General features: G+C 52.9%; 8 protein-coding genes across 8 annotated transcripts; 5 read left to right on the forward strand and 3 right to left on the reverse strand.

Moving 5' to 3' along the window:
* Nucleotides 1-1,776: 1,776 nt before the first annotated feature.
* SAICODRAFT_58229 (alpha-mannosidase) lies at nt 1,777-5,841 on the forward strand (the record flags this gene model as incomplete). Its single annotated transcript, XM_019169592.1, has 12 exons — nt 1,777-2,051; nt 2,104-2,155; nt 2,228-2,366; nt 2,421-2,935; nt 2,989-3,422; nt 3,474-3,529; nt 3,581-3,941; nt 4,004-4,377; nt 4,471-4,642; nt 4,696-4,978; nt 5,030-5,657; nt 5,708-5,841. The coding sequence occupies 12 exons, from the start codon at nt 1,777-1,779 to the stop codon at nt 5,839-5,841; spliced, it is 3,423 nt and encodes a 1,140-aa protein (XP_019023527.1).
* Nucleotides 5,842-6,123: 282 nt separating this feature from the next.
* On the forward strand, nt 6,124-6,976 carry SAICODRAFT_93977 (WD40 repeat-like protein; the record flags this gene model as incomplete). Its single annotated transcript, XM_019171913.1, has 1 exon — nt 6,124-6,976. A coding segment is annotated over exon 1 (831 nt), but the record flags the coding sequence as incomplete, so codon positions are not given.
* A 4,539-nt stretch (nt 6,977-11,515) lies between these two features.
* Nucleotides 11,516-13,665, forward strand: SAICODRAFT_66372 (thioredoxin-like protein; the record flags this gene model as incomplete). The annotated part of the gene is made up of 3 exons (XM_019170224.1): nt 11,516-11,578; nt 11,761-13,489; nt 13,514-13,665. 3 exons carry the CDS (start codon nt 11,516-11,518, stop codon nt 13,657-13,659), a joined length of 1,938 nt encoding a protein of 645 aa, XP_019023529.1. The 3' UTR covers nt 13,660-13,665.
* Nucleotides 13,666-13,818: 153 nt separating this feature from the next.
* On the reverse strand, nt 13,819-14,787 carry SAICODRAFT_8235 (NAD(P)-binding protein; the record flags this gene model as incomplete). The annotated part of the gene is made up of 3 exons (XM_019171274.1): nt 13,819-14,053; nt 14,106-14,637; nt 14,694-14,787. 3 exons carry the CDS (start codon nt 14,785-14,787, stop codon nt 13,819-13,821), a joined length of 861 nt encoding a protein of 286 aa, XP_019023530.1.
* A 1,874-nt stretch (nt 14,788-16,661) lies between these two features.
* Nucleotides 16,662-17,058, reverse strand: SAICODRAFT_30836 (uncharacterized protein). The gene has a single exon (XM_019167772.1). It carries the CDS (start codon nt 17,049-17,051, stop codon nt 16,686-16,688), a length of 366 nt encoding a protein of 121 aa, XP_019023531.1. The 5' UTR covers nt 17,052-17,058; the 3' UTR covers nt 16,662-16,685.
* Nucleotides 17,059-20,910: 3,852 nt separating this feature from the next.
* SAICODRAFT_58078 (uncharacterized protein) lies at nt 20,911-22,455 on the forward strand (the record flags this gene model as incomplete). Its single annotated transcript, XM_019169581.1, has 1 exon — nt 20,911-22,455. The coding sequence occupies one exon, from the start codon at nt 20,911-20,913 to the stop codon at nt 22,453-22,455; it is 1,545 nt and encodes a 514-aa protein (XP_019023532.1).
* A 323-nt stretch (nt 22,456-22,778) lies between these two features.
* SAICODRAFT_135454 (NAD(P)-binding protein) lies at nt 22,779-24,138 on the forward strand. The gene has a single exon (XM_019165457.1). The coding sequence runs from the start codon at nt 22,974-22,976 to the stop codon at nt 24,078-24,080; it is 1,107 nt and encodes a 368-aa protein (XP_019023533.1). The 5' UTR covers nt 22,779-22,973; the 3' UTR covers nt 24,081-24,138.
* A 54-nt stretch (nt 24,139-24,192) lies between these two features.
* On the reverse strand, nt 24,193-26,064 carry SAICODRAFT_93992 (MFS transporter; the record flags this gene model as incomplete). The annotated part of the gene is made up of 1 exon (XM_019171914.1): nt 24,193-26,064. Exon 1 carries the CDS (start codon nt 25,693-25,695, stop codon nt 24,193-24,195), a length of 1,503 nt encoding a protein of 500 aa, XP_019023534.1. The 5' UTR covers nt 25,696-26,064.
* Between the last annotated feature and the right edge of the window lie 49 nt (nt 26,065-26,113).

The raw sequence follows: 26,113 nt of genomic DNA on the forward strand, positions 1-26,113 counted from the left end.
GGACGAGGTAGGGAAAATGGATATAGGTAAAGCACGCGTTGGGAGGTATTGAGGTTCCGTGAAATGTATTCTCCGGTCGCGATTTGCCTTTACGCCGTTCGTCAGTACCCCTAGACATCCTGCGAATGATTTTGGTCAAATCCTCGGTTACTCGTGTATACCCCATCCACAATAACTGTGGAGATGCCCAGATGATCATGATATATCCATTGGAGCAAGGATTCAGCTTCTCGCCCGAGTATGGATCCGGATTTCTCGGACCGGTGGTGCCGTTACGTGGGTGGCCCTCCGACAACGTCAACGAGTGCCTTATGAACTACCAAATAAACTAGTAAAACGATATGTATATTCTCATATAAAGTAACATCGACCACTGTGAAGTATATCCGATCCGGCTTGACTCACGCCGGTGAGCCCGTGGTTGCTGTCCACCCACCGACAACTCCACTTCAATCCACCTGACTTTAATTCAAACGGTCTCATAAGATTCTTAAACAGGGAAAACACCCATCCTGTAATCACATTCCTCTGTATTCGTGCATCCCAGTTGTTTCCGCAAACGTACGCGCGTGGGAACCATTCCCCGGCCCATCCCCCTTCACCGCATCCGGCTCACCCACCAAAATCACCAAGATCCAAATAATCACCCGAATGAATGCACTCAGTTTCGCCGCCCGTCGCATTCTCACATTATCAAAGTATCCAGACCGCCATACGCGAGACCTCCAACACGGCCCTTAATCATCTTGCCTTAGCGCCGTGTCGGAGCCTTCGTTGCCACCGTAACCACAACAATACGACAAAACTACAGGACAATTCCGGATGTAAAACCAGTATAGACGGACTTCCTTTGGCGTATATCAATGAGTTCGTGTCTCTTGTAAGGATGCCGTGAACGTTGTCTCAGGTCCTTCATAACCGTGTCGTAGATACAACACTCCTCCGCCGTGACCTTCTGTAAGTGGTATGTCGCAGAAAACCCGAGTTGGAAATCACGACTTGACTGCCGCGATGTTGACGGGTTCAGCACATCGAGTGACCGTGCATGCATTTGCATGAGTGGAGCGCGAGGCCAAACACTACACCATGCCTATAGCACTCCATTCCGGTGATGGGCCTCATCTATAGGCGGGTTGCGCGAAGGAGCGGTAGTCAATCAGCTGGTGCAGAGTGTGGCGACTGCGGGTACATGCAGCCGCCAACCCCGCTTCCGTTTGACGGGGCAATAGATCGGTCCAGCATCAATACTTAATGAGCTGGCTCATAGAGATCGAACGTCTGTATTGTTACTCTCGTTTGGTGATGGAACTTAGGATACTTGAAGACTTGGCATGGTGCAGTCAAGTGACTTTGACCGGCACGATGTTCTAAGCTAACCTAACTAAGGCGCAAGCAAAACACTACACCATCTTCAACCCTGTTACTACTAAGAAAACCGACATTACACCAACCACTTCTAAGTTAAACCTTGCATGCGCGAACCCCGAGATTCCTTCTTAAGCTTACCGTTTACAAGACCGTGGGAAAAGACAAACTACGGGAAAGCGTGTTGGGTGTCTTGACCAGATCTATAAACAACCCGTTCATAAGATATGAATGGACCATTTATAGACCTGACCGAGAGAAGCACGGGACGTCACAGGCTCAAGCATCGTCAAGGAAGCGCATGACTGCAGCGGTGCGCGCGCGGGGTACCGCACGGCGGCTGGTCGGCTCCACAACCCAAATCATTCAAAGTCACCACCACGTCCATTCAACCAATCATCCAAAGTCAACATGGGCGGTGAACGCTTTAATCCATCCTCCTCCGCCTACCCAACCCACTCCTTCGCCCCCAACCCCTCCTTCCCCAAGATCCACAACCTCGACATCGACCATCTCCGTGCCTTCACCGCCAATGGAGGTCAATTCGAAGACTGCAACCTCCCGGCGATGATGTATGATTTCAGGAGTGATGAGGAGAAATATATCGAGTTGGAGGTTTGGAGTGCGCCGTTTGTGGGGGTGGGGCGGGAGAGGGAGAGTAGACCGTCGTTTGATGAGGCGATGAAGTGTGTCAAACGCGAACGGGTCTGCACAGGACTGGGCTAACTGGACTCACAGGCGTGCTGAATGGCGCAAGGCGCGTAAGGGAGAGCGTTTCGGTCCAAGTTGGGTGAGTCGTCCCTATCCCTACTCCTCCCTTTCCTCGTCCAACACGAACGGCAACTGATCCGCATTCACACAGTCAACTCACTGGTTCCGTATCACCCTTCGCAACTTGGATCAAATCTTGCGGCACCCAGCCGCTGACCAGCACCTCGAGCTGCACTTTGACTGTGAAGGCGAAGGTGCGGTATTCACCCCCGAGGGTCTTATGCTCCAAGGTACGCACCTCCTCCCAACACATCCGCATAAATCCTCCTGACTCCATTATCCAGGTCTAACTGGCGGCGGCGGCGGCGATCGCCGCGTCGAATTCATCCTCCCCGAAGCCTGGTGGTCCTCCTCCTCCTCCCCCACTTCCACCGAACGCATCATCTACATCGAAGCCGCAATGAACGGCATGTTCGGCGTCCCCTGCGGCGACCAAATCTCCCCTCCCGACCCAAACCGCTACTTCGAACTCCGCACCGCAGACATCGTAGTCCCAAACATGACCGCATGGCGCCTGTTCTGGGATTACACCATTATCGCGGATTGTGCGCGCGAATTGGGAGGGTGGGAGGGGGAGAAGGCGTTGGGTGTTGCTACGAAGATTTTGGGGACGTTTAGGAGGGGGAAGAAGGAGTGTTTGGAGGAGTGTAGGGAGGTTGCGAGGGAGTTTTTGGGTGGGGGCGTTGATGGAGCTGAGGTGTATAGGGGGGAGGGGAAGGGGGAGCCGCTTGTGTTTGGGATTGGGCATTGTCATATTGATACTGCCTGGCTTTGGCCGTTCGCTGAGACACGTCGGAAGGTTCGGAACGTCTACGTACTTCTTTTGAGTGTATGTGCTGATGTCGCGAACAGATTGCTCGTTCTTGGTCCACACAGATCGACTTGATCAAGAGGTACCCCGAACACCGCTTCACCGCCTCCTCCGCCCAACAATACGCCTGGCTCAAAGAAGACCACTCCAGCCCCGGCGGCCTCTACCACCACCTCCGCGAGACCATCCACTCTGGCGCATTCACCCCCATTGGCGGCACCTGGGTCGAATGTGACACAAACATGCCAAGCGGCGAATCCCTCTGTCGCCAATTCCTCCTCGGCCAACGCTTCTTCGAAAAAGAGTTTGGGATTCGGTGTAAAGTTTTCTGGCTCCCGGATACGTTTGGGTATTCGAGTCAGTTGCCGCAGTTGTGTCGGTTGAGTGGGATGAAGTATTTCTTTACGCAGAAGTTGAGTTGGAATAATATTAATAAGTTTGTGTATACGAGCTTTAATTGGGTTGGGATTGATGGGTACGATGCGCAGTTGTCAGACAAAGATGGTTGCTGATTGACATCGTACAGGTCTCAGGTTTTGTGTCATATGACACCGTCGGAGACGTATAATGCTCAAGCGCATGGTGAAGACCCTTTGTACGTCGTTTGACGTCATTGCTGATAGGCTTTCACAGTTGGCGACCTCATTCGCTCTGTCACGCAACACAAGAACAAAGGCGAAGACCCCTCCTCTCTCCTCGTCTTCGGTAACGGCGATGGCGGCGGCGGCCCTCTCGCCCAAATGCTCGAAAAACTCCGTCGTTGCCGTGGAGTATCCGACACCGTTGGCCGTCTTCCTCGCGTTTCTATGGGTGGGTCTGTGGACCAGTTCTATGAGAGGTTGGAGAAGAGAACGGAGGAGGGCAAGACGTTGCCGAATTGGGTCGGTGAGTTGTATTTTGAGTTGCATCGCGGGACATACACGAGTCAAGCGAAGACGAAGAAGGGGAATAGGTTGAGTGAGTTCTTGTTGAGGGATGTTGAGTTCTTCGCAAGGTAGGTGTTGAGGTTTTCTGAGTTTAACTCACACATTGCTGTGCTGACCGAAAGACTTACAGTCTGGCTACGATTTATGACTCAAAGTACGAATACCCGAAGAAGGAGATTGATGAGTGTTGGCAGATGATTTGCCTATGTCAGTTCCATGACGTGCTTCCGGGGTCGGCGATTGAGATGGTGTTTGACGATGCAGCGGCATTCCATGCGCAGATCTGGGATCGCGGTCAAAGGATGCTTGCGTCTGCATTCAAGGTCCTCGGCATGTCGTCTCACCCGAGCAAACACACTCCTCTCGCCGGTGTCAGTACCGTCGCTTGGCCGCGTACTGAGGTTGTTGAGGTTGAGGAGGAGATCGCTACCAGTGTTGACAAGAGTGTCGTTTTTGAGCAGCAGAGTGGTAAGAAGTATGTCGTTCTTAGCACCGAGAGCACGGGTGTCTCGAAGGTGGAGAAGAAGGAGGTGCAGCAGAAGGGGATCACGAAAGAAGTCACTGGTGAGTCCGACTGTTATTTCGCTGAAACGTAAGCTGACAACATCACAGTTGAGGAGGTGGAGAAGGGCATCTTTGTGCTCAATAACGGTGTCCTCCGCGTGAAGGTCGAAAACGGTCATGTTACCAGTTTGTACGATGTTGAAATGGACCGCGAGGTTGTCGCCAAGGACGGGAAGGCGGGACGATACGTTATCTATGATGACCAGTAGGTTGCCCAAAGGCTTGAGGTTATAACGTTGATGCTGATTGCTCTGGTAGACCGCTGTACTGGGATGCTTGGGATGTCGAAGTTTACCATTTGACTGGTCCCCGCACGTATCTCGATGAGTGCAAGACAACGATCGTCGAAGAGGGTCCCCTCCGCGCATCTCTTCTCGTAGAAAGCAAGATCAGCGAGCACTCCTGGATCAAGACAACTATCAGTCTGGACGCAGTGTTGTCCGGTGCCGATTACACTCATAAGACCACCTTCGAGAAGGCATTGCCCATGCTCAGCTTTGACGTTGAGGTGGAGTGGCAGGAGAGCCGTAGCTTCCTCAAGGTAAGAGCTTGAAGGACATCCGAGATACTTGATGCTCATATGCTCCTACAGGTCGAATTCCCTACTGACATCCTCTGCGACACCGCCAGCTACGAAACCCAGTTCGGTATCAACAAAAGACCCACGCACTTTAACACCAGCTGGGACGCGGCCAAGTTCGAGGTTGTCTGTCATAAGTGGGCTGATCTTTCGGAACATGGTTACGGACTTTCAATCCTCAACGACAGCAAATACGGTTTCGCTACTCATGGATCGACCATGCGTCTTTCACTCCTTCGTTCACCTAAGGCGCCAGATGCACATGCTGATATGGGTCGTCATCACTTCCGTTACGCCATGTTGCCTCACCGTGGGAGTATCTCGCAAGCTGCGGTTGTCAGAGCCGGGTACAACTTCAACAACCCGTTGAGGTTGCGCTACGTTCCCGTCCAAGATGAGAAGTTCGACAGCCTCAAAGACCTCTTGAAGAGTATCTGGATCGAGGGTGCTGATAACGTGGTTCTTGATACGATCAAGAGGGCAGAGGACGATACGGACGTTGTGGTCGCCGCCGGACACAGACCCACCTCCTGCAGTGGCACCAAGAACAAGTCTATCGTTCTCAGGCTTTATGAAGCGTACGGAGGAAAGACCAAGGTAAAGGTGGTGACGACGCTACCGGTGGTAAAGGCGACTGAAGGTAAGCTAAGAATTCCCAGTCACAAACCAGAGGCTAACATGGCTGCAAAGTGAACCTTTTGGAAGACGAAATCACTGTCCTGGACCACAAGAGAGCCAGGATGGATCACGTCACGTCTGTCGCTGTGGACTTCCCTATGGGGGCGTTCGAGGTCAAAACTCTTAAGTTGGAACTATCCTGGTAAAGCCCTGAACCACCCTGCCCTACGTTCCGCTTTTTCGCTTCCGGGTTTGTTATGATTCTGATCACTTTTTTCTGTGCTATCTTTGGTTTTCGCAACGGCCATCCTTTGCGCTGTTTAAAGGCAAAGCCTGATATTACAAAGAGAGAATAATTGTTTTTGAAAATTATCTTAGCAGTACAAACTTGTCATATATCAGCTCTCTTCTCGTTTGGTTGCTCCCGTGACATCTGCAAGTCGATGCGGGTCGAAGTCGTCGTTACATCGCGTAGGAAAAGTCCGAGGCAGCATACAAATTTCCGTCACAATGGTAGCCCATCCTCTGCAAACGACCCTTTCTCATCCATCGCAACCCATTCTCTTCGCGGCTGTTGGACCTCATCTTCGCTCCTACGATCTGAACACTGGAGCTACGCTTGCGAAATGGTTAGCACCTGCTCCTCCAGCCGACAAGAAGCCCACAAGGGAAGAAATTCTTGCTGGCGATGCGATTCGGACGATGGTCTTGACCAAGGACGGAAGCAAGTTGGCTATAAGCGGCGAGGACAAGGTTCTCCGCGTGTTTGACGCGTCTACACTCGAATTGATCTCAGAAAGGACCGTCCCTAAAAGAGTCTGCTCATTGGCTCTTGTCGACAACGACGCAACTATTCTTACTGGAGACAAGCACGGAGACGTCTCCTCTTACCCTTTCACGCTGGCATCAGAGGAAAGACAGGGAGCGCCTGCTGAGGATGGAAAGCCAGCAATCACCGAGGAGACCGAATCGCTAGCAGCGGGTTCTGCGGCGAAGAAGCAAGGAAAGGTTCCCAAAGGTTACGACCTTGCTTGGGGACAGAAGACGAAGGACACAGATGCCATCCCAGAGAACCTTTTGCTCGGCCATGTCAGTATGTTGACGACTATGTCTCTGCTGCACTCGAACTCATCCACCTACATCATGACCGCTGACCGTGATGAGCACGTGAGAATATCCAGATATCCTAAGGCGCATGTAACGGAGAGATTTTTGCTTGGACACACTGAGTTCGTCGGCTCCGTGGCTCAGCTTGACGAGGATGTTGTATTGACAGCCGGTGGAGACTCGTGGGTTGGTGTCTGGAACTGGAAGACGGGCAAGTTACTGCACAAGTTGGATCTTGCTGATGCGGTGAAGGAGGCACGCGGCGAGGATGGCAAGAGCGCTGTGTCTCAGTTACACGTTGTGGAAAACCGGGTGTTCGTTATCGTTGAGAAGGCGCCAGCCGTCTTCGTCGTCGATTTCTCTGATGAAAAGGTTCCGTCCATCACCGAAGCCATCGCACTCCCTGCGCCTGCTCTCGCACTCGTCACCGACTCCGCGAACAGGCTATGGGCGAGCATTGACACCATTGAAGTACCTTCAGCTTCCGTACTTGTCGCATTCGAGGCCGACAGCCAAGGAAAGTACAAGTCGATCAACACTCCTGCATTCGAGTCACTGGATGTGGAGGCCGGTCTTTGCCCATTCTACACTACAGAGCAGCTCCGCAAGCGCAGAAGGGAACCACAAGCCGACAACAGCGAAGACAGCACAGACGTCAAACTCGGACGCTCGGCTCCCGGCCAAAAGCGAAAATACCCCAACGGACCGGATTTCAAGAAGGAGAACCAGGCGAGGAAGAAGGGTAAGATTGCAGGTGCGGAGGATGCGGTGATTACGGCTGACGATCTTTCAGCGGAGGGCAAGGTTCCGGAGGTAGATACTACCTCGGGGTTGGCGAAGGAGGTTGCGAAGGATGAGGTGGAGTCGAGCTTGCAGGCAAAGGCTGAGGAGAAGGATGCAGGTGCCGTCGCGACGTTGGATTAAAACCGCCCATCCGGGAAGTGGGAGCATCGAGCATGTCACACTAGTATGGTTATTGGGTAGAATAGAGCTCAACATGGGCATTCTATCATCAAATGATTGGCATTTATGGTGGTACTAGACCAGTATCTAAAAGCCTAATCTCCTGACCCTTGGCGTAGCACTGCCTGGCCTCCTCATCCCTGGTGTCGCTAATCTGGCACTGCTATTTGCCTTTTCTGTTCGTGCCCTATGCAGCTGGATTTGTTCCTCCTCCTTCAGTTTCTGCTCCCTTTCAGCATGCATTTGCGCCTCCAACTCCATCTTCCTAGAATATTCCTTTTCCGTTGCACGCTTTGAAGTGTTATAACCCTTCTCCTTGATAGAGTAGAATACACCACCCAGTTCTGCGAGCCAATGAGGGTCCACGGAGGTTACTGTAGACATATACTCCTTTGAAGTAAGAATGAGCTCATGGTAGACGACGTAATCCGGCAAGTACCCAAGACCATACAATGCCGACGTAGGGTGAAGATAACAGGGCACACCGGAGCGGACGTTGGCATATTCACCAATACCCTTGACACGAGCAGCCTGCGAGAAATAACCAGAGCAGATACACTTGCGCACAACGTCCCAATCCGTGCCACATGACTTGAATGTGATCTTCTGTGACTTCATGATGTCGAGAAGCTGCTGTCGAATCTCGCGAGCTCGGCGAAGCGCTTTGGGATGCAAGAAGTGCCTCGTACACCAGTCATCCCGATATGCGTTGTGTTTCCATTGGTTGTAGACGTGTAGCAAGGTTAAGTGATCAGACTCAGGAACGAAGAACTTCTCACGAGCGGCATCAGACTCTTCCTGACGCTCCTTCGGCCGGTAAAATACGGTGGGCACCGAAAGCATCGACACGATCGTCAACATCTCGTCGGTGCACCCGTATTCTTCGGACATGATGATCAACTTTGACAACGAGGGCTCCATTGGGAAACTTGCCATCCTCTTACCTAATCTGGTCAATTCACCTGAGTTGTCAAGCGCACCCAACACCCAAAGATCAAACAAACTGCTCATCATGGTATCCTCGGGAGGAGGGTCCATGAAGTCGAACTCGAGTAGATTCTTGACATTGAGACTCTTCAGCAAGAGCACAATGTTTGCCAAATTGGTTCTTTGGATTTCCGGAATGGCCTGGAGGTACATCTCATTTCGAAATGCTTGCTCGGTATACAAACGGTAAGCAGTACCGGGACCAGTACGACCAGCACGTCCAGAACGCTGATTGGCGTTGGCTTGAGAGATGGGGGTGATTTGAAGGGTGTCCATTCCCATACGAGGGTTGTAAACCTTCAGCTTGGAGTATCCGGCATCGACAACATACATGATACCATCAACCGTCAACGAGGTTTCGGCAATATTCGTCGCAATAATCACCTTTCGCTCACCTTCCGCCGCTTTATCAAAGATCTTAGCCTGCAGATCCGCCGGCATCTGAGAGTAGATTGGTAATACTGCCAGCTTTGGTGGATTATCCAGCTGCTCCAGCCGTTCCTTGATCACCTGTGCAGTACACTCGATATCTTCTTGTCCTGTCATGAACACCAACACATCACCCGGTGGATGCGTCAAGTGAATCGTCAAGACTTGCTTCACAGCACTCTCGACGTAATCTTCGCAAGGAGACTTGGAGAACAAGACGTCGACGGGGAAAGTACGACCGGGAATGATGAATTGCGGTGCGCCTCCGTAGAATTGAGAGAAGCGTTCTGCATTCATAGTGGCGGACGTGACAATCAATTTCAAATCCCTTCGTCTCGCAATGATTTTCTTGATCAACCCCATAAGCACGTCGGTGTTCAATGCACGCTCGTGTGCCTCATCCATGATGATACATGAATACTTGTCCAGATCAGCCTCCACAAGCGATTCACGAAGAAGTACACCATCAGTCATATACTTGATGACCGTATCCTCACTCGTGCAATCCTCAAAACGAATAGCGTAACCGACAACCCCACCAAGCTTCACTTCCATCTCTTCACTGACACGCTTGGCGACTGACATAGCAGCCACACGACGAGGTTGCGTACATCCAATCATACCAAATTTGGAGTACCCATCTTCGTGCAAGAATTGGGTGAGCTGGGTGGTCTTGCCGGAACCCGTTTCACCAACAACGATGACGACTTGGTTATCGCGGATGACATTCAGAAGCTCTTCGCGGACAGCAAAAGCAGGCAAGAACTCACGTTGCTCCCTCAAAGACTTGGACCGAGCGAATTCGGAAACACCTTCGCTTGCCTTAAGATGAGAAGCAAACTTGTTGCTGCCCCTGACATCTTCTTCTTCCCCCGCAGCTTCCTTCCTCTTAGCTTCCTCTGCCGCCTCCGCTTCCTCGTCTCGAACACCAAGGACGTTACCCAGAGCAGTACCCGCCAGACTTGCAGCCTTCGCAGCGGCCTTCTCGCGCTCAGCTCGTTCGCGTCGCTGCTTGACCAGCACACTTCCCTTCCTGGCAAACACAGCCAAATCACTCTGTGGATCTCTCACCGCCGGGACGGGATCCTTCTGCCTCGTAAACTCGGCTCTCCCATCCAAGAACGGTGGGCGAAGGTCATGCACGAGAAGATGTACCCGATTTTCCGCCTCATCCTCGAAATCAGTATCAACCATGCCCCGCTGCAGAGCTCCAGACGTCAACATCCGATTCTTCTCCCACAACTCATTTTCGCGCTGCCACTCTGCTTGTCGCGCCGTCTGCCTCTTCTTCGCTTTCACTTCCGCAGCCAACTCCGCACGCAGAGCTTCTTCTTTATCGGCATATGCTTCGAAGGGGTTATGGGAGTCGTAGTCGCCAGCTGCGCCGCCGTATTCGTCACCGCCGTACCAGTCACGGTCGAGACGGGATTGTTCTTCTTGCCATTCTGCGTAGTCTTGGTTGGGAGCGGACTCCTCGGGGTAGTGGGTGTCGCGCTCGTCCCATGCTGTATGGGCGACACGCGGGGTGTTCCAGCCCAGGGCGGCGGATCGACCGGTGTCGGCGCGTGCTAGGGGAGTCTGACCGCCGCGATCACGAAAAGATGGTGTCCGGTTGGGATCAGAAGAGCGGTATATGGGAGGGCGGGAATCTGCGCGCGGCGTAGAAGAACGGTCGTAGGTGCGGTCATTCGCGTTATCTCGCCTGTCATGATCTCGACGGTCGTCCCGTCTATCGTAGTCCCTTCGGTCCCGACCATATTCGTCCCCTGTGTCATCTCTTCTTCTCTCGTGCGCCCGCGACGAAGTCGACAGTCCACCTTCTGATCTCTTTGCTCGATGTGCCGCCAACCTCTGCCTCGCAACATCGCTTAGTCCTGGTCCCAGACTCGGTGTCTCTGGTCGCCGTTCACGGATGTTTCCGCGCTGGACGACCGGCTTTCTGAACTCGATAGATTCTGTATCTGGATCCGAATGGTCGATTCGAGGACGCTTCGTGTCGCGCTCGCGGTCGGCATTCTCTTGTCGCTTTTCCGCAGCCAGGCGGTCCAGACCAAGCTGAGATTTCTTTGCGGGCGTTGACGGTGCTTTGAAGGCGTGTCGTTCCTTATCGGCCGGCAATAGCAGTCCACCTACTGTCGGCAACTCATTGCCTGTCATTCTTTCCGGTGCGCTGAACGACCCATTCCCTGCTGGCACACCCTCCCTCGGCTTATTCTTCGTGACTTCCTCATAGATCTCGTGTAAAAAACTGCCCTTGAACCTCCCAAAAGCCGAGCATGCCCTTGCAAAGGCAGTGACGGAAGGCTGGTCGAGCGCAATCTGGATGATCCGCGAGGCAAGGGTATCATTGGCGCTGGATGTACCGAGCTCGCGAGACACGGATATCGCAATGGAATGAACGAACGACTGAGGAAAAGCCGAGGCCATGGTGTTGGATATCTGATGTCTACGTTACAGGTGTGCCGCTTTGGGGTCGGCCGGTCATTCACGTGACTGTACATGCCAGGATACGACGCGCTTAGTAGACCGCAACGAAACATTACACCAGAGAAGCAAAAGACAGAGGGGTCAGGATGCGGTTCTCAGCAATCGTAGCGTTCGGCTTCAGCGTCTCATCGACAATAGCAGCAGCCGTGCAGGCTCGAGACGACGTCCACACATCACCCTACTCTCCTGATTTGAACCCGAACAACTTTGACGAGACCATCAAGGACGGAACCTACTTCATCAAGGCATACTCACCACAATGCAGTCACTGCAGAGACCTTGCGCCAACATGGAACGCGGTAGCCGAGCAGTTGAAGGACTTGGAGGGCTTCCACTTCGCCTCGTTGAACTGCGCGGCATATGGAGATCTCTGTTCAAAGATCGGTGTGACGGCATACCCTTCCATGAGACTGTTCAAAAAGGGAGAGCAGATCGAGGAGTACCCAATGTATGCTTCCCGGACTGAGAGGGAGATCAGCAAGTACGTGAAGGCGAATGCTGGTGTCGGCGAGAAGACTCCTGAGCAGGTCAAGGAGGAGGCACCTAAGGTCGATGTTGAGAAAGCTACCGAAGTGGCTACGCCAAAGAACGCCGAAATCGAAAAGAAGCTCAACGCCGAGGCACCAAAAGCTCTTACCAATGTGAACGCTCACGGTATTGCCACCGAACTCACCCAGGAGACTTTCCACTCCCTCGTCTCCACCACCAACGACCCTTGGTTCATCAAGTTCTACACTCCTTGGTGCCACTACTGCCAGCAGATGGCCCCTGCATGGACCGAGCTTGCGAAGGAGATGCGTGGAAAGCTCCGTATCGGCAGCGTCAACTGCGAGGCTGAGCCGAGGTTGTGCAAGGATCTTGGATTGAGAGGTTACCCCACTCTCATGTTCTTCCGTGGAGGTGAGAAGGTGGAGTACGAGGGTCTCCGTGGATTGGGAGACTTATTGGCTTTCTCGAACATGGCTGTTGAGGCTGGCGCCCACGAGGTTGACGCGGCTGGTTTGGAAAAGTACGCCGAGAAGAACGAGGTTACCTTCATCTACTTCTACGATGACGCTACTACCTCTGAGGACTTTGCTGCTCTCGAGCGCACTTCTCTTCCCCTGATCGGTCACGCACCGTTGTTGAAGACCAAAAGCGACATTCTTGCCGCGCGCTTCCGCGTCAACGCCTTCCCCAAGCTCATCGCCGTCCGCGACGGAAAGCCAAACTACTACACCGCCCTCGGACCTCGTGACATGCGCGACTACCGCCGTATCATCAGCTGGATGCAATCCGTCTGGCTTCCCGTTCTCCCCGAGTTGTCCGCCGCGAATGCTCACGAGATCATCACCTCCGAGAAAACTGTCGTCCTCGCTATCCTCGATCCCCAGGCCGAGGACTTTGACGCTGTGAGGAAGGAGATGAAGGATGCTGCGCTTGCATTTGCGGATGCTCGTGCTGAGGATGAGAAGGCGGACAAGATGAGGCAGCGGAAGGAGAAGCAGGATAAGATTGATGAGGCTGAGCGTGATGGTGACAAGGGTGCCGTTGACCGCGCGAAGGGCATTCAGGTCGTTGTTCCCGAGCCGAAGAAGGTCGGCTTCGCCTGGGTCGACGGCGTGTTTTGGGAAAAGTGGATCGCCGGCACATACGGTATCGACGTTCATGAGACTGGACACCGCGTCATCATCAACGAGCAGGACGAGAAGAGGTTCTGGGATATCACCAAAGTCGGACAACCCATCCCCCCTGCCAAAGCCCTCGTTCTCGACACCTTGAACGCAGTCCTGAAGAACCCCCGCTCCATCCACTTCAAATCCACCAAGACCCGTTTCGAGTCCGCCGTCTCCGCCGCCAAGGAACTAGGCGAGGCACACAGACATTCTCTTGCGGGATTCGGTGTGTTCTTGTTGGTGCTCGGAGCTGTGTGGTGGTTCGTTAAGAGAAAGGGAACGGGTGCGTTTAACAGGAGGAAGGGAGGTATTTTGGATGGGGTTGGGCTTAAGGACGTGGAGAGTAGGGCGGGGGCTGCGGCTAGTAATGGCAAGGGAACTGGAAAGTTCGATTAGAAGTGTCATAGGAGGTGTTCTGTGCGTTTTTTTGTTTGTCTTGTTTTGTTGAACTCTGGGCATACGCAGTTGCGAATTGAAAGCGAGTTGTCACTCTTTTCACGTTTCTTGCGGTTTCAATTGAAATGCATCTCCATCCAAGCTGGTATATCCTCCTTTCTAGTACGTGCTCGGCATCCTCGTCAGCACCCCACCATCAATGAATACGACACTCCCCGAGGTGTACGTCTGCTTCTTGTTCGCAAGGTACAACACCGTCGTAGCCATCTCTTCCTCCGTACCTGGTCTTCCAGTAGGAATGTCGATACCCTGCGTGTCACCCTTGAGATCGGAACGGTTGTCCTTCTCTGAGTCGCCGGCGGTGAGTTCGGAGGGGAAGAGACCGGGTGCGATGCTGGTTCATGTCAATCATTCACAACCAGGAAAGGGATGGAAACAAAACTCACGCGTTGACACGGATGTTGGTACCACTCAAATGCGTAGCCAGCATCTTGGTGAGATGAGTGGAAGCGGCCTTCGTACACGAATACAAAATCCCAGCCATAGCTACCCGCCCAAACGCCGCATTCGAAGTGATGTTGATAATCTGTGGGTGATTGGGAGACTTATTCAGCAATGGAATGAACGCGGCGCTGACAAAGTAGTATCCGAGAACGTTGACCTTGAACACGGAGAGAGCCTCCTCGTAGTCGTTTTCCCACATGGATTTGGCGAGGGGGGTGGCTTCTTTTGCAGCGTTGTCGATGCCTGGGCCGGCGATACCGGAGTTGTTGATGAGGATGTCGAGGTGTTCTTCCTTTTGTTTCAAGTCGTCTAGGAGGGCCTGGATGGAGGCTTTGTCTGTTACGTCGCCGGTGATGGGGATGATCTCGCCTTCGGCGTCGGCACTATGTTGCTCGGCGGAGGACTTGAGCACATCTTCGCGACGGCCGGTGATGTAAACCTTTGCACCGTTGACAGCGAGGGCACGGGCGATCACTGAAGGAAGCCGGTCAGTAAAATAAGCAGGAGAGGAACGAGGAGGAGAGAGCAACTTAGGCCGATACCCGTTCCGCCGCCAGTCACGAGGACCTTTAGGCCCTCGACGTCAAAGAGGTTGGTAATCTTGAAGTCTGGTGATGATGACATATTCTGTTGGAGTTGATCTGGTGTTGTGCCGCCGGACTCAAGCTCTCTCAAATCCGAGCACCGTAGACCATGACGTCATTCAAGGGTCCTTATGAACAAGAGGGTTGACCAAAAGAGAATGCAGAATCGCAGCATGGGTTTCCATTACAAATGCCCGCTCTGCCATTTCCTTGCGAACAATGATTTGTGATTCGTCTTGATTTCTCACGCGCAAGCTCGCGGCCGGTACAGGAGCTGGTCGACGTCCGTCAAGGTTCTGACCAACCATCTTATTCAAGGGCTAAGACATAACCTTTCGAGCCACGACAATGAAAGGTTCGAGCCACGACAAGGTTGCTTGCCCGTACGCTGAGGGGGAGGGGGGGGTGGGTGTGCGAGGTCCGGGGATGATTGGGTGGATGAAGTGTGTGTAATGAGTATATTCGCAGACCGCCAACCTACAATAACTAGCTAAGCCAAATTAGGAGGTATAATATGGCACCGCAAGAGCGCGCTACTAAGGACGCTTACGGTAAAGAAATGTTCTAAGTGGCGAAAGTGATGTGTGCCCCTGCCTGGGGACGGTTGGAAGGTAAAAGGCTCAACCTGTTCCTCCCAGAGCTTCCTCGTCGGCGACTCTATTGACTTTGATAAGGAATGATCTGAGGGGACCCAGAACTTCCTTGGACTTCGAAGACATGACTTTATCGAAAAGGGTACGTCTGTCGTTTGTGAGTACGAGTTCCTCCCAGTAAGGGCTCAAGTCCTCGATCTTCCCCATGAGGACCCTCCGCTGCTCATCCAACACAGGACATTCCATAATTGCGTGGAATTCGTTGTCGATCTTGAGGTTGTTGCCGTTATGGTTGCATTGTTGACAAAGCCCGAGTCCTCGAGGGATAGGTGGATGTTGATTGCGGCCCCTTTGTATTCCCAGGTTGTGGGCGGAGAATCGAAGTCTGGCGTGCGCACGAGCTTGTCGAAAGTCAAGGTACTGCTGTGTGCAAAATTCTTGACGGCGCGCGTTTTACCGCCTATCTGTGCGGGGATAGTTTCACGAACCCCCAATCTTCATAGACAAGACTTGGGAGAGCGATTTCAGTGGAGAAGTCGATAGATCAGACTCTTAGGGATCGATAAATGTCCTCGAAACGCGTGTAGTACCATTTCTCATAGAGTTGTGACATTATGAAGAGTTTCGGCGTAGGTGCATGATGTTGCATGAACATGCATGAAAGCATCGAAAACACTCTCTGGACCCACAAAACCTCAAAGACTGTTAGAATCAAAGAAACCACACGCAGAACATGTTCATCTAAGCTCCCTCTATCTCATGGGACCCGGAGCTGGCTCCCAGGGTGCGTTTCTTTCTTATAACTGAAAACACATTTTCAGCATGAAGCGACTGAGGGAGGCCTTGTGGCCCAAAACAGGTGGCATGACGTGATTGCTAAGGATAGGTATGATCAGTTTGAACCCTTACTCGACCTCCGAGGCCTTTAATTATGTTGTTTTAGGGGTTTTTGTCATATTGAGTTTGCGATTCGCGCGCACATGGGAAAGTTACGTCAAGAATTTTGCACACAGCAGTACAGCCAAACGCAAAAGTCATGCGAATCGCGCGCCTATCAGCGACGCACCCCCACCAAAGGGCGCGGGTAGACATAAAACTCAACAAATCTCTTCATGTACAAGGTCAGAGCTGCAGTTCAAGATATCATAAGATTCGCAAGGGTAATCTACATCTTCTTGTAGCCCAAGCTGCACGTGCAATATGCTGTGAGGCAAGATTTCTCGCCTTTCGCTCCCGCCGTATCTACGTTACAGGGACACGTGCATGACATCGCATGATGCGTAACACTGGATAGACGTGCAGCAAACGATGCAGGCGGAGGTATGAGCAGAAGTCCAACGTCATTCTACAGCTGTCCTGACTGAAACCTGCTCCTAAGACTCCTTGGCCATGGAGTTTGGACGCGTTTTGTAATCTCCCGTTGTCGTCGAATGTGCGGGGGTGCATTCAGCTTTGCGCGCGATTCGCATGACTTTTGCGTTTGGCTGTATGTGTATGGTTGAGGACGGAGAGAGTTGTTGGTTGGCCGGTTGACATGGTCCAGGTGGGTGTGCAGGAACTGTAGTCTGGAGGATTTCGCAATCTCGTCGTGGTAGTCTGAGTACGTTTTCTGTGTCATGAGTTCATGTAGTGGGGGGGCGAGGTGGGAGAATGTTGCTGAAGCGTCGATGTCAAGGAATGGTTGACATGAAGTTGACCATACCAACACCATTTCTTTCCATTCTGCCAGAGTCGTTGTGACTGTAGATAAGATTTCCGGACCAGGTGATTTGACCCCACATTCGTTCTGAAGGTAGTTGCGGTATTTTAGGGCAAGGTGAATTCGTCGATGAGAGAGTGGGAGTTCGTCAAGATTGTGGTAGAGGCCGATCTGCTTTATGGGTGGAAGACGACCTATCACATGTGTCTGCATGCCTGCAAAAGGTTGAAGGCTCTGCGAGCAATGGGGAGACTGTGTTGACAGTGTGACTTCGAGTTCCATAGTCCTCCATGGGAGATAGAGAAACCAATATAATCGAATTTGTCGACAACTTTGAATGCTGGACCATCTGGTAATAGGCAAATGTCTGGTTGTGTACCTGTCGACAAGAAGAGCACTTGAGACTTGTTAGAACTGATCAGGAGTCCCTAGCGAGAACTGAATTTCCGAAGAGAGTTGACAAGTTTCTGTAAAGCATTCTCGTCGTGAGCCAATAGTGCGATGTTGTCGGCCAGCATAAGGCAGGGGACTGGGGTATCCATGAGTGTTGGAGCTCCAGTGGAGGGTATAGCTAAGTGCACAATGCTTGACACAACTCACTGCAGGTGCGCGCAATTATATCAACTCACCCAGCAAGTGGGCGCACTAACGCAGGCACCCAGGCACGCGGTCGATAAGACGATTGCCTTTTGACACTTCCGCAACACAGCGGCAGCGGCCCAACCACAGGGACACCACGGGGACACTCACGAAGCGCAGCAAATGTCTGGTTGTGTACTGACCTTTCGCGAACATGCCTCTCCGCCGGTCAGCGCGCATTGCTGCTCTTGATGCCCATCCGAGTGCTGTTTTCGACGACGGCGATAGTGACTGGACGACCGACGCAGCGAGGAAGAAGCGCGTGAGGAAGAAGGTCGCTCTTGATACCGAATCACCCACGTTCAACATCGCGAACGTACCCGTCGAGGTCTTATTGACCGTCTTCTCCAACTGCACGTATCACACTCTCTTCCGCCTCACCCGCGTCTGCAAATACTTCCGCCAACTTCTCGTCCCGGCTGTCATGCCCCCCTCTTCTTCCTCATCCCGCCGTCAAAATCCTTCAGCGCTCACAGCGACCGCATCGGCTATCTGGGCGACGGCAAGGGAGAGGGAGTACCCCGGCCTCAGAATGAGAGATGACGGAAGTTTACCGCTCGGGTTCTCGGAGTATCGCGTTTTTCGCCTCATGGGTCACAAACCCGGTATCACCATCACTGGACTCGAGGAATGGATGGGGACGGATCATCGCTGTTGGTATTGCTACCGGGCAAATGCACGCGTTTACTGGGTTCTTGGGATCCGGTCGTGTAGGAAGTGTGCGGTAGCCAGGTGTTTCTCGTATACAGTGCTCAAGGCCGAAATCAACAAGAGCCTCGGACTGGATTTGACCAAGAGGCAGCGGGTTGCGTTACTCCAGGCTATTCCGTGTGATAAGGGGAGTGATAGTCGGTCGCTTTATCATAAGAGCAAGGTGTATGAGATTTTCGAGGTCGTGTCGGCGAGGTTGTTGGAGGTTGGGAGTGAGGGGGAGATGGATGGCTTTTTGCGGGGGCTGGTGGAGAGGTGGGAGAAGAAGGAGGAGCTCGAGGCGTATTCGTATTCGTACTGGATGTATTCGGTACAAACCCAGCGACGCGCCGAACTCGGCAAATGGGCCGAACAGAAGAAGAAGAGGTATCAAGCTATGATTGTGGAGCGGTGCGCGACGCTCGAGCCACCCATTGGACAGGTGATGTTGGTCAGGATACATGAGTATCGGAATGTTGATTGGGGTATCCCGTTTGAGATTTTGTGGGACGAGTACGATCGCGTACTCAAGAAGGACGCACTCAAGCTTGTCATCCCAAGACAAGCGAGGCTACTCGAGGCGAGTGATCGGAAGAAGCGGGTTCATCGTGCTTTTCATGCGATTATGCATGAGGTTCTTGACGGGATGTATGCGGAGCTCAAGAACCCTGGGAACGTGTTGGGGCCGCTGAGTAAATGGAAACCGGAGGCGTTTGCGGGGTGGATGTGTCGTGCGATGAGGGAGTGTATTCGGCGGTGTGGCACCCTCTTAAAGCGTGAGGGCGTCTCTCTCCGGAGCGAGAATTTGGAGAGCTTCATTGCGCACGTGGATAGTCATCTTGCGGGCGATGTCATTTTGCATGCGGGGTATGCGGTGTATTATGCCGGACTCTATCTTTACCCGAGTAGGAGGGCGAGGTATTGGTGTGGACGGTGTTTGGGCCGGGGTGAGGAGCATTTGGAGGGGATGGGGTTGGAGAGGTTGGCGAAACATATATGTGTTGAGCATGGTGATGAGTGGAAGAGTGATTCTATCTACGCGACGGATGTCTTACCCGACACGTTATGGCAACATGGCGGGAGGGATTCTTGTGCGCGAGGACATCCGGTGAAAGATCGGAGTTTGTGGTGGAAGTGTGGGGGGGAGGGGTGTAGACGTGTCGTGTGTTTGTATGCGGTGTGTGATCCGATGAGGTTGCGGTGGAGGCAGGTCGAGGCGTATGTTGAGTGGAGGGGGAAGCAAGATAATGAGGAGGAGTTGCCGGAGTGGTTGTGTGAGGAGTGTTTGGGGAGGATTGGGGAAGGGGAGGGGGAGGAGGGTGTGGGGACGAGACAGGTGAGGTTGACCGAGCTGTGGATGCCGGAGGGGCAGAGGAGGATTACGGAGTGTTTTGAGGCGGAGTAGGAGGACGGTGGTTATGTTAACGGTATCGATATGGCCCATCATATGATATTCTGTATGTTAAGACGTGAATCACGATGTATAAGTGCATATACATACTTCTCTTCCCAATATGACGCGCGGGCTTCTTCTATCCGAAATGATGTCCAAACCTCCAAGCACAGCCTCACCCAACCAGACGGCCCGTATTTTTATCCCATCAACCAGCGGGTCAACGAAAGTCCAGTCGTAACGACATACGATACGATGGGCGTCTTCTCGTGCTTCCAGACTCCTCCAGAGCATCCAAATCATCCCAACAAGCACCGCGACCCTAAACTCCCCAAGAAGTTCAACGAGGAGAATAACCTCAACAACTACGAACAAGTCCGCAAAGACGCTCGCGAAGGAATCGTATGTGGTCCTTTGCTGAAGTATAGTCATGTTGATTACAGCGCGGGGACGTGGAATGGTACTGTGTTGATTGTGGTCAGGGAGAGGGAGGAGGGGGCGATGGGAAAGAGGGCGGGGATGAGTGTCCATGATGAAGGACGGGCACAGGAGTATCAGGAGCAGTCCAACACTGTGTACCCACAGGTTGCAGTGAACGGGACAGCGACAACGGCGACGTACGAGAATACAAGTGGCGGGAATGTCACGTACCCGCTCAACACCTCGGCGCCTGTCAACCACGATGGGCATCCGTATGCGCAACCGGATGCGAACACGTATGAGATGAATACGTTTGAGAGACATCAGCAGTATTTGGGACAGGGTCAGGGTTACGGGCAGGATTCGGCGGCGGGGTATGAGACTGCGCATTCGAGGCCGTATACTTCTGCTAAGGAAAGTACGTTTGCGCCGTCGTATCAGAACGGTAACGGTAACGGCAACGGCAACGGCTCGTCGGCGTCCCAGTCTGAGTCTAAGTACGGATATGGGTATAGCGCTGGTGGGTCGTCGTCCCAGCAGCAGCATCAACCTCACACCGTCCAACCGGATCTTATTCACCGGGAAGGCGATCATTACCTTTCTTTCTACCGCTACTACCTTACTTTGCCTCTGAGCCCCGGAAACTCCTCGCGCCGCGTCACTTACCGCATTCCACTCTCCCGGGTCGAACCCATGCCCTCCAGCACTGGCACCGCCGCCGTCGTCGCCATGCACGTCCAAGTCCAAGGCGAGAAAGAAGCCGGAGACGATGTGGATGAGGAAGGCGCAAATGTCGAACGCACATTCTGGGTCGCTGGATCAGAGGAAGAAATGAGAATCGCGTTTCACTCGTGTAATGGATTCTCGTCCGCGATCAACCCTAAAGACTTTGGTGGACCGGATCCGTTGTGGAAGGATTTGTATCGGAAGCATGAGAAGATGCCGTTTCATGTTTTGCTCGGCGGCGGTGACCAGATCTACTGTGATGGAATTTCGCGTGCATCTCCGCTGTTCGGAGAGTGGTTAACCATGTCAGCGGGCGGCTCTGACTCCATGCAAGAGAAAATCGCGGCGAGGTGGACGGAAGAGATGAGGGTTGAGGTCGAGACGTACTATTTGTGGCATTATGTCGAGTGGTTTGGACAGGGTATTGCGGGGAAAGCCATGGGTGAGATTCCGGGGGTGAATGTGTGGGATGACCATGATATCATTGATGGATTCGGGAGTTATCCACATGAGATGCAGATGAGCGAGGTACTCTCCAAGGCCGGTATGGCTGCGCACAAGTACTACACCCTCTTCCAGCATCATTCGACGTTGGCAGAGTGTCAGAACCCGCAGCATACGCCGGCTGGAACGTTGTTTGGAACAACGAGGGGACCGTATATTAAGCAGTTGCCACGACATGTGTTTACGCCCCTGGGGCCTGAGTCTTGGTTGTTGGGCTTGGATTGCCGGACGGAGAGGAGGAGGGAGCTGATTTTGAGTGAGGGAAGTTATGCGCATGTGTTTGATCATATGCGGAAGTATGTTCAGAGGGGTGATTGTAAGCATTTGATCGTGTTGTTGGGTGTACCGATTGCCTATCCACGGACTGTGTGGTTGGAGAGGATTTTGACCTCGCGTTTGATGGATCCGGTCAAATTGTTGGCGAGGCAGGGGTGGTTCAAGGGGCTGAGTGGGTTGATTAATCGCTTCGATGGTGGTGTTGAGATTCTGGATGATTTAGATGATCATTGGACTGCGAAGCACCACAAGGCGGAGCGCAACAAGTTCTTGAAGGATTTACAGGAGTTTGCGTTGGAGAAGAATGTCCGTATCACGATTTTGGGCGGCGATGTACATTTGGGTGCGATTGGGTTGTTTTATTCCAATCCGAAGTTGGGGTTGAAGCCGGAGAATGATCACCGTTGGCAGGCGAACATCATATCGTCGGCGATTGTGAACGCGCCCCCCGGGGATAAAATCGCGTCGGTTCTTGCTCGCCGTAATAAGGTGCATCATTTGGATCATGATACGGATGAGATTATGCAGGATATCTTTACGCATAATCCGCAGGGAAAGGAGTTGAAGAATACCTGTCTTTTGCCGTGCCGGAATTGGTGTTCGATTTTGCCGAGGGTGGAGGAGGGGGGTTTGGATATTGTGATGAATGCGGAGAAGGTGCAGGGTGCTGTTGAGGGGGAGACGAGGGAGTATGTCTTCAAGGTGCCGGTATTGCGGGATGTTGTCGAGAAACATCGGAGGCATCATCATCCGCAGATGAGGCGTTGATGATGGAGGTATTGGCATATGGACATTAATGAACGTTTGGGTTTGGTCCGGCTTGGATTGAGATGTGATTGTTGGGATAGCATACGCTTATGAACGTAATGTTTGATAATTTTTACACTGTTCTTCATTCAATCCAAAGGCGTTCTTGCGCATGCCCCAGGTAAAGCGATGACTTCGTATCTCCATCTCTCAGCTGCAGCTGCAGTGCGCGGCGAGAGGGAAATGGTAAACCGAAGCTAGGCGCCTACGGCGGCGTTAATTTCCTCACTGGAAGAATTTCGACGACGCTAGGAGCGCGAGCACCGAAACACACAACTTCTTTCGCCCCAACATACCCACGCTCGTCTCCATGAGTTAGAGAGTCTTTATACCTTCTCGTACAAGCAAAACGTTACTCGTTCTGAAGTATGATAATTTTTTAACGTCACATACTGTTACGTCATAATTATGCGAACCCGACAACCAGCAGGATAACCTCAGAACAACAGCCCACGCCAACACCATAAGGAACATCCAGGATGATCATTTTGCAACCATTGTCATACATCCTGTACATCGCCAATCGCGTGTACGCGTACTGGTCCCTATGCGTCAACTACACCCTCTACGCCATCCTCTACTACTTCCTCGGCGGTATCCCTCCATCTTACACCACACGTCCGAACCCATCCAAGGGATATCGTCCAAGCGTTTTCGTTACGGGCGCAGATGAGGGGATCGGGAAGGCCATTGCGTTTGATCTAGCGAATCACGGGTGGACCGTCTGGGCGGGTGTCTTGAATGATGCGAACGGGCTCAAGCTTGAAGCTGATTGGGGAACGCATGAGGATCCGCAGCCGGAGAGGCCGGTTGCTGGCGGAGGTCTGTACTACATGGTATGCAATGTCTTAGACAAGGAAGCTATCGCTTCCGTTGTCAAAGACATGACCGCGCTCTCTTCAAACCGCCGTGACTGCCCGCTCACCGCCGTCGTCAACGTTGCCGGCTTCTGTATGATCTCGCCGATGGAACAAACTTCCCGTGCTGATATTCAGCGGATGATTGATCTCGATCTCATGGCTTACATCGACGTCACCCGCGCCTTTCTCCCTTTGCTCAAAAAGCGCCAAGGTCGTGTGGTCAATATCGGGAGTTACGGAGGCTACATGCCCGTTCCGGGGTGGGCAACGTATAATGCAGTTAAAGCCGGCTTGGAAAACATGACGAGGGCGTGGAGTTATGAGACGACGAAGCTTGGGGTGCGGATGACCACTGTGAGGCCGGGATGGGTGAGGACGGAGGGAATCGGACCGAAGATCATGGAGGCGATGAAGGAGTATGACAAATCGAGCACCGCAGTTGGGTTTGATTCGCTCGGGAATGCGATGGAGCCCGAACATCCCTCTGCGGCGGCAGAGGCGAAGGCGTATAAGACCATGATGGAAAAGTGGAAGAAGCAGGTGGGGACGCAGACGCGTCTGGGGACGCCGGCGGTGAATGTGGCGAAGACGGTGCGGGACGCGTTGAGTGAGGCTTGGATGCAGCCGGTGTATACGGTAGCGTATGATGCCCTGCTCAGTCAGATGTTCAGGGATTTTCTGCCGGAGCCCGTGATGGAGTGGTTGACTATGAAATCGTTTACGTGAACATGAGTAATCCAAAACTTGAGATTCGCTACCAAAAATTACTATCAACAAAATACTTGGTATACCTATCCTATGAACTCCCCCGTTCTCCAAAAAAGGACTTGACCCATTTTTACGTCTTAAAAGCCCATGCGGGATGCCTGTCACCCAACACCCTCCTCGCCTCCACGTCACCCTGCTCAGCCTTCGCGAAGCCTTGCAGCAGATAATCCCTCCTACCATCCTCCTTCGCCCGGTTCTCCTTCAAACACCACCACCAGACCACAGCAACACTCACGATCGCGATGACAAGATATCCAACCGCCATCCCATGTCCGAGATAAAACCTCGGAGATCCACTTGGACGGTACATCTGCGTCCCGATAATTGCACCCGTGTTGCCGATCGTGATTTGCATAGCACATGCCGTAGCGCGCTTAACCTGTCCACTGACATTCATCGAAGGCCAGGAGAGGACGATGGCGGTCGCAGGGTAAATTCCCGCGGCGGCGACGATTGTGCCGAAGTACTGTACACCGGGTGTGTGCGATGCCAAGAGGATGATGTAGCCTACGATCGCGACAGCGGCAGATCCTATGATGAACGGTGCGCGTGACGAGACGCGGAAAGACAGCGCGGCGATGATGAGGGTGAGGACAGAGGCGATTGCGTAGGGCGGTACAGTGAGGAGTTGTGCTTGGGCGGCGGTGTAGCCGAGGTCTTTGATGATCGTTGGGAGGAAGAGCGAGAGAGTGTAGAGCGGGAGTGACATTCCCATGAAGTTGATGCCGTAGAGGTATACCGCGGGGTCTTTGAGCGCCTGGCGAACACCGTCCCAGGAAAATGATTCCTGAGACACGGCATCGGAGTCGGATGAGAGACGAGCAGTGAGGAGTCGTTTTTCGTCTTCGGAGAGGAAGGTTGCGGTGTCAGGGTAGTTTACCAACCAGATCGGAGCGAGGACGGACACGACGATAGTGAGGAGACCTTCGATGATGAAGATCCAGGACCATCCAGGTTTTCCGCCTACACCGTCCATCTTGCCAATTCCGTAGGCAAGGATACCACCGAAGGCTCCTGCTGTTGCTGCAGCAGAGAAGAACAGCGAGACGCGGTAGACGCGTTCTTCGCGTTGGTACCATCGGGAGAGGTAGTACACCACACCGGGAAATAAACCAGCTTCGGTTACTCCAAGGAAAAAGCGAGCGGCGAGGAGGCCGGCACCGGAGGAAACGAGACCCATGAGGACGGAGACGATGCCCCAGACGAACATGATAAGGGGTAACCAGATCCGGGGAGTGGTCTTCTTGAGTACGATGTTGGACGGTACCTCGAATATGACATAGCCGATGAAGTACAGCGTCAGCGTCCAGAGGTAAGCGTCTCCGCTCATCCCAATGTCAGTCGTCAGACCGTCCAGCTTCGCATTTCCGATATTAGAGCGGTCGAGGAAGGAGAGTAAGTAGAGGAGGGTGACGATGGGGAGGATTTTGAGGTCGAGTTTGCGGAGGAGACGCTTCTCGAAGGCGGGATCAGAGTTGACAGAGGTGATTGACGGGGGAAAGGCAGCGGCCTTCTCGTCAACGTGCTTCCCAGATGAGGGATGAGCAATGGCGGTTTCGATGATGTCCGACATGACGAATGGAGTTTTTGAAGTGCACTGCAATTGCAATCTCTGTCTCTACTGATGCATACCAATGGGATCGGGTCATCGAGCGTCTTATGTAATACCCAAACTCATGTCGACATCTATCTTTCCATCCCCTCCATGTGAAAGGGATAAGCTTGGATCACGTCACGGACATCGAAATCGCGCAATTCGTATCCTGAAGCTCCTTGATCCGTCCTCCTCTCCGCCTACGGAGCTCTTTCGTCTCATGATGACGTGCTTTCTCCACACCCCTCCTTCACCCGGAGAGAAGGTTATCTCCATGACGGCCAGGTGATCCAATCGGCTCTTCATGAAGGTCAGAACAGCCAAGAGTTGACGTGCTTGCTTATCGAGGATGGCGTGCTGGTCTTCGTTACTCGCGCAACACCCAGAATCTGCCGAA

This window comes from Saitoella complicata (assembly GCF_001661265.1).
Source record: "Saitoella complicata NRRL Y-17804 unplaced genomic scaffold SAICOscaffold_15, whole genome shotgun sequence".
Classification (NCBI taxonomy): Eukaryota; Fungi; Ascomycota; class Saitoellomycetes; order Saitoellales; family Saitoellaceae; genus Saitoella; species Saitoella complicata.

Bases quoted from the DNA above. Each gene is read 5' to 3' on its own strand.
- SAICODRAFT_135454 (XM_019165457.1), top strand. From the start codon at position 22,974: ATGATCATTTTGCAACCATTGTCATACATCCTGTACATCGCCAATCGC.
- SAICODRAFT_30836 (XM_019167772.1), bottom strand. From the start codon at position 17,051: ATGGTGTTGGTATGGTCAACTTCATGTCAACCATTCCTTGACATCGAC.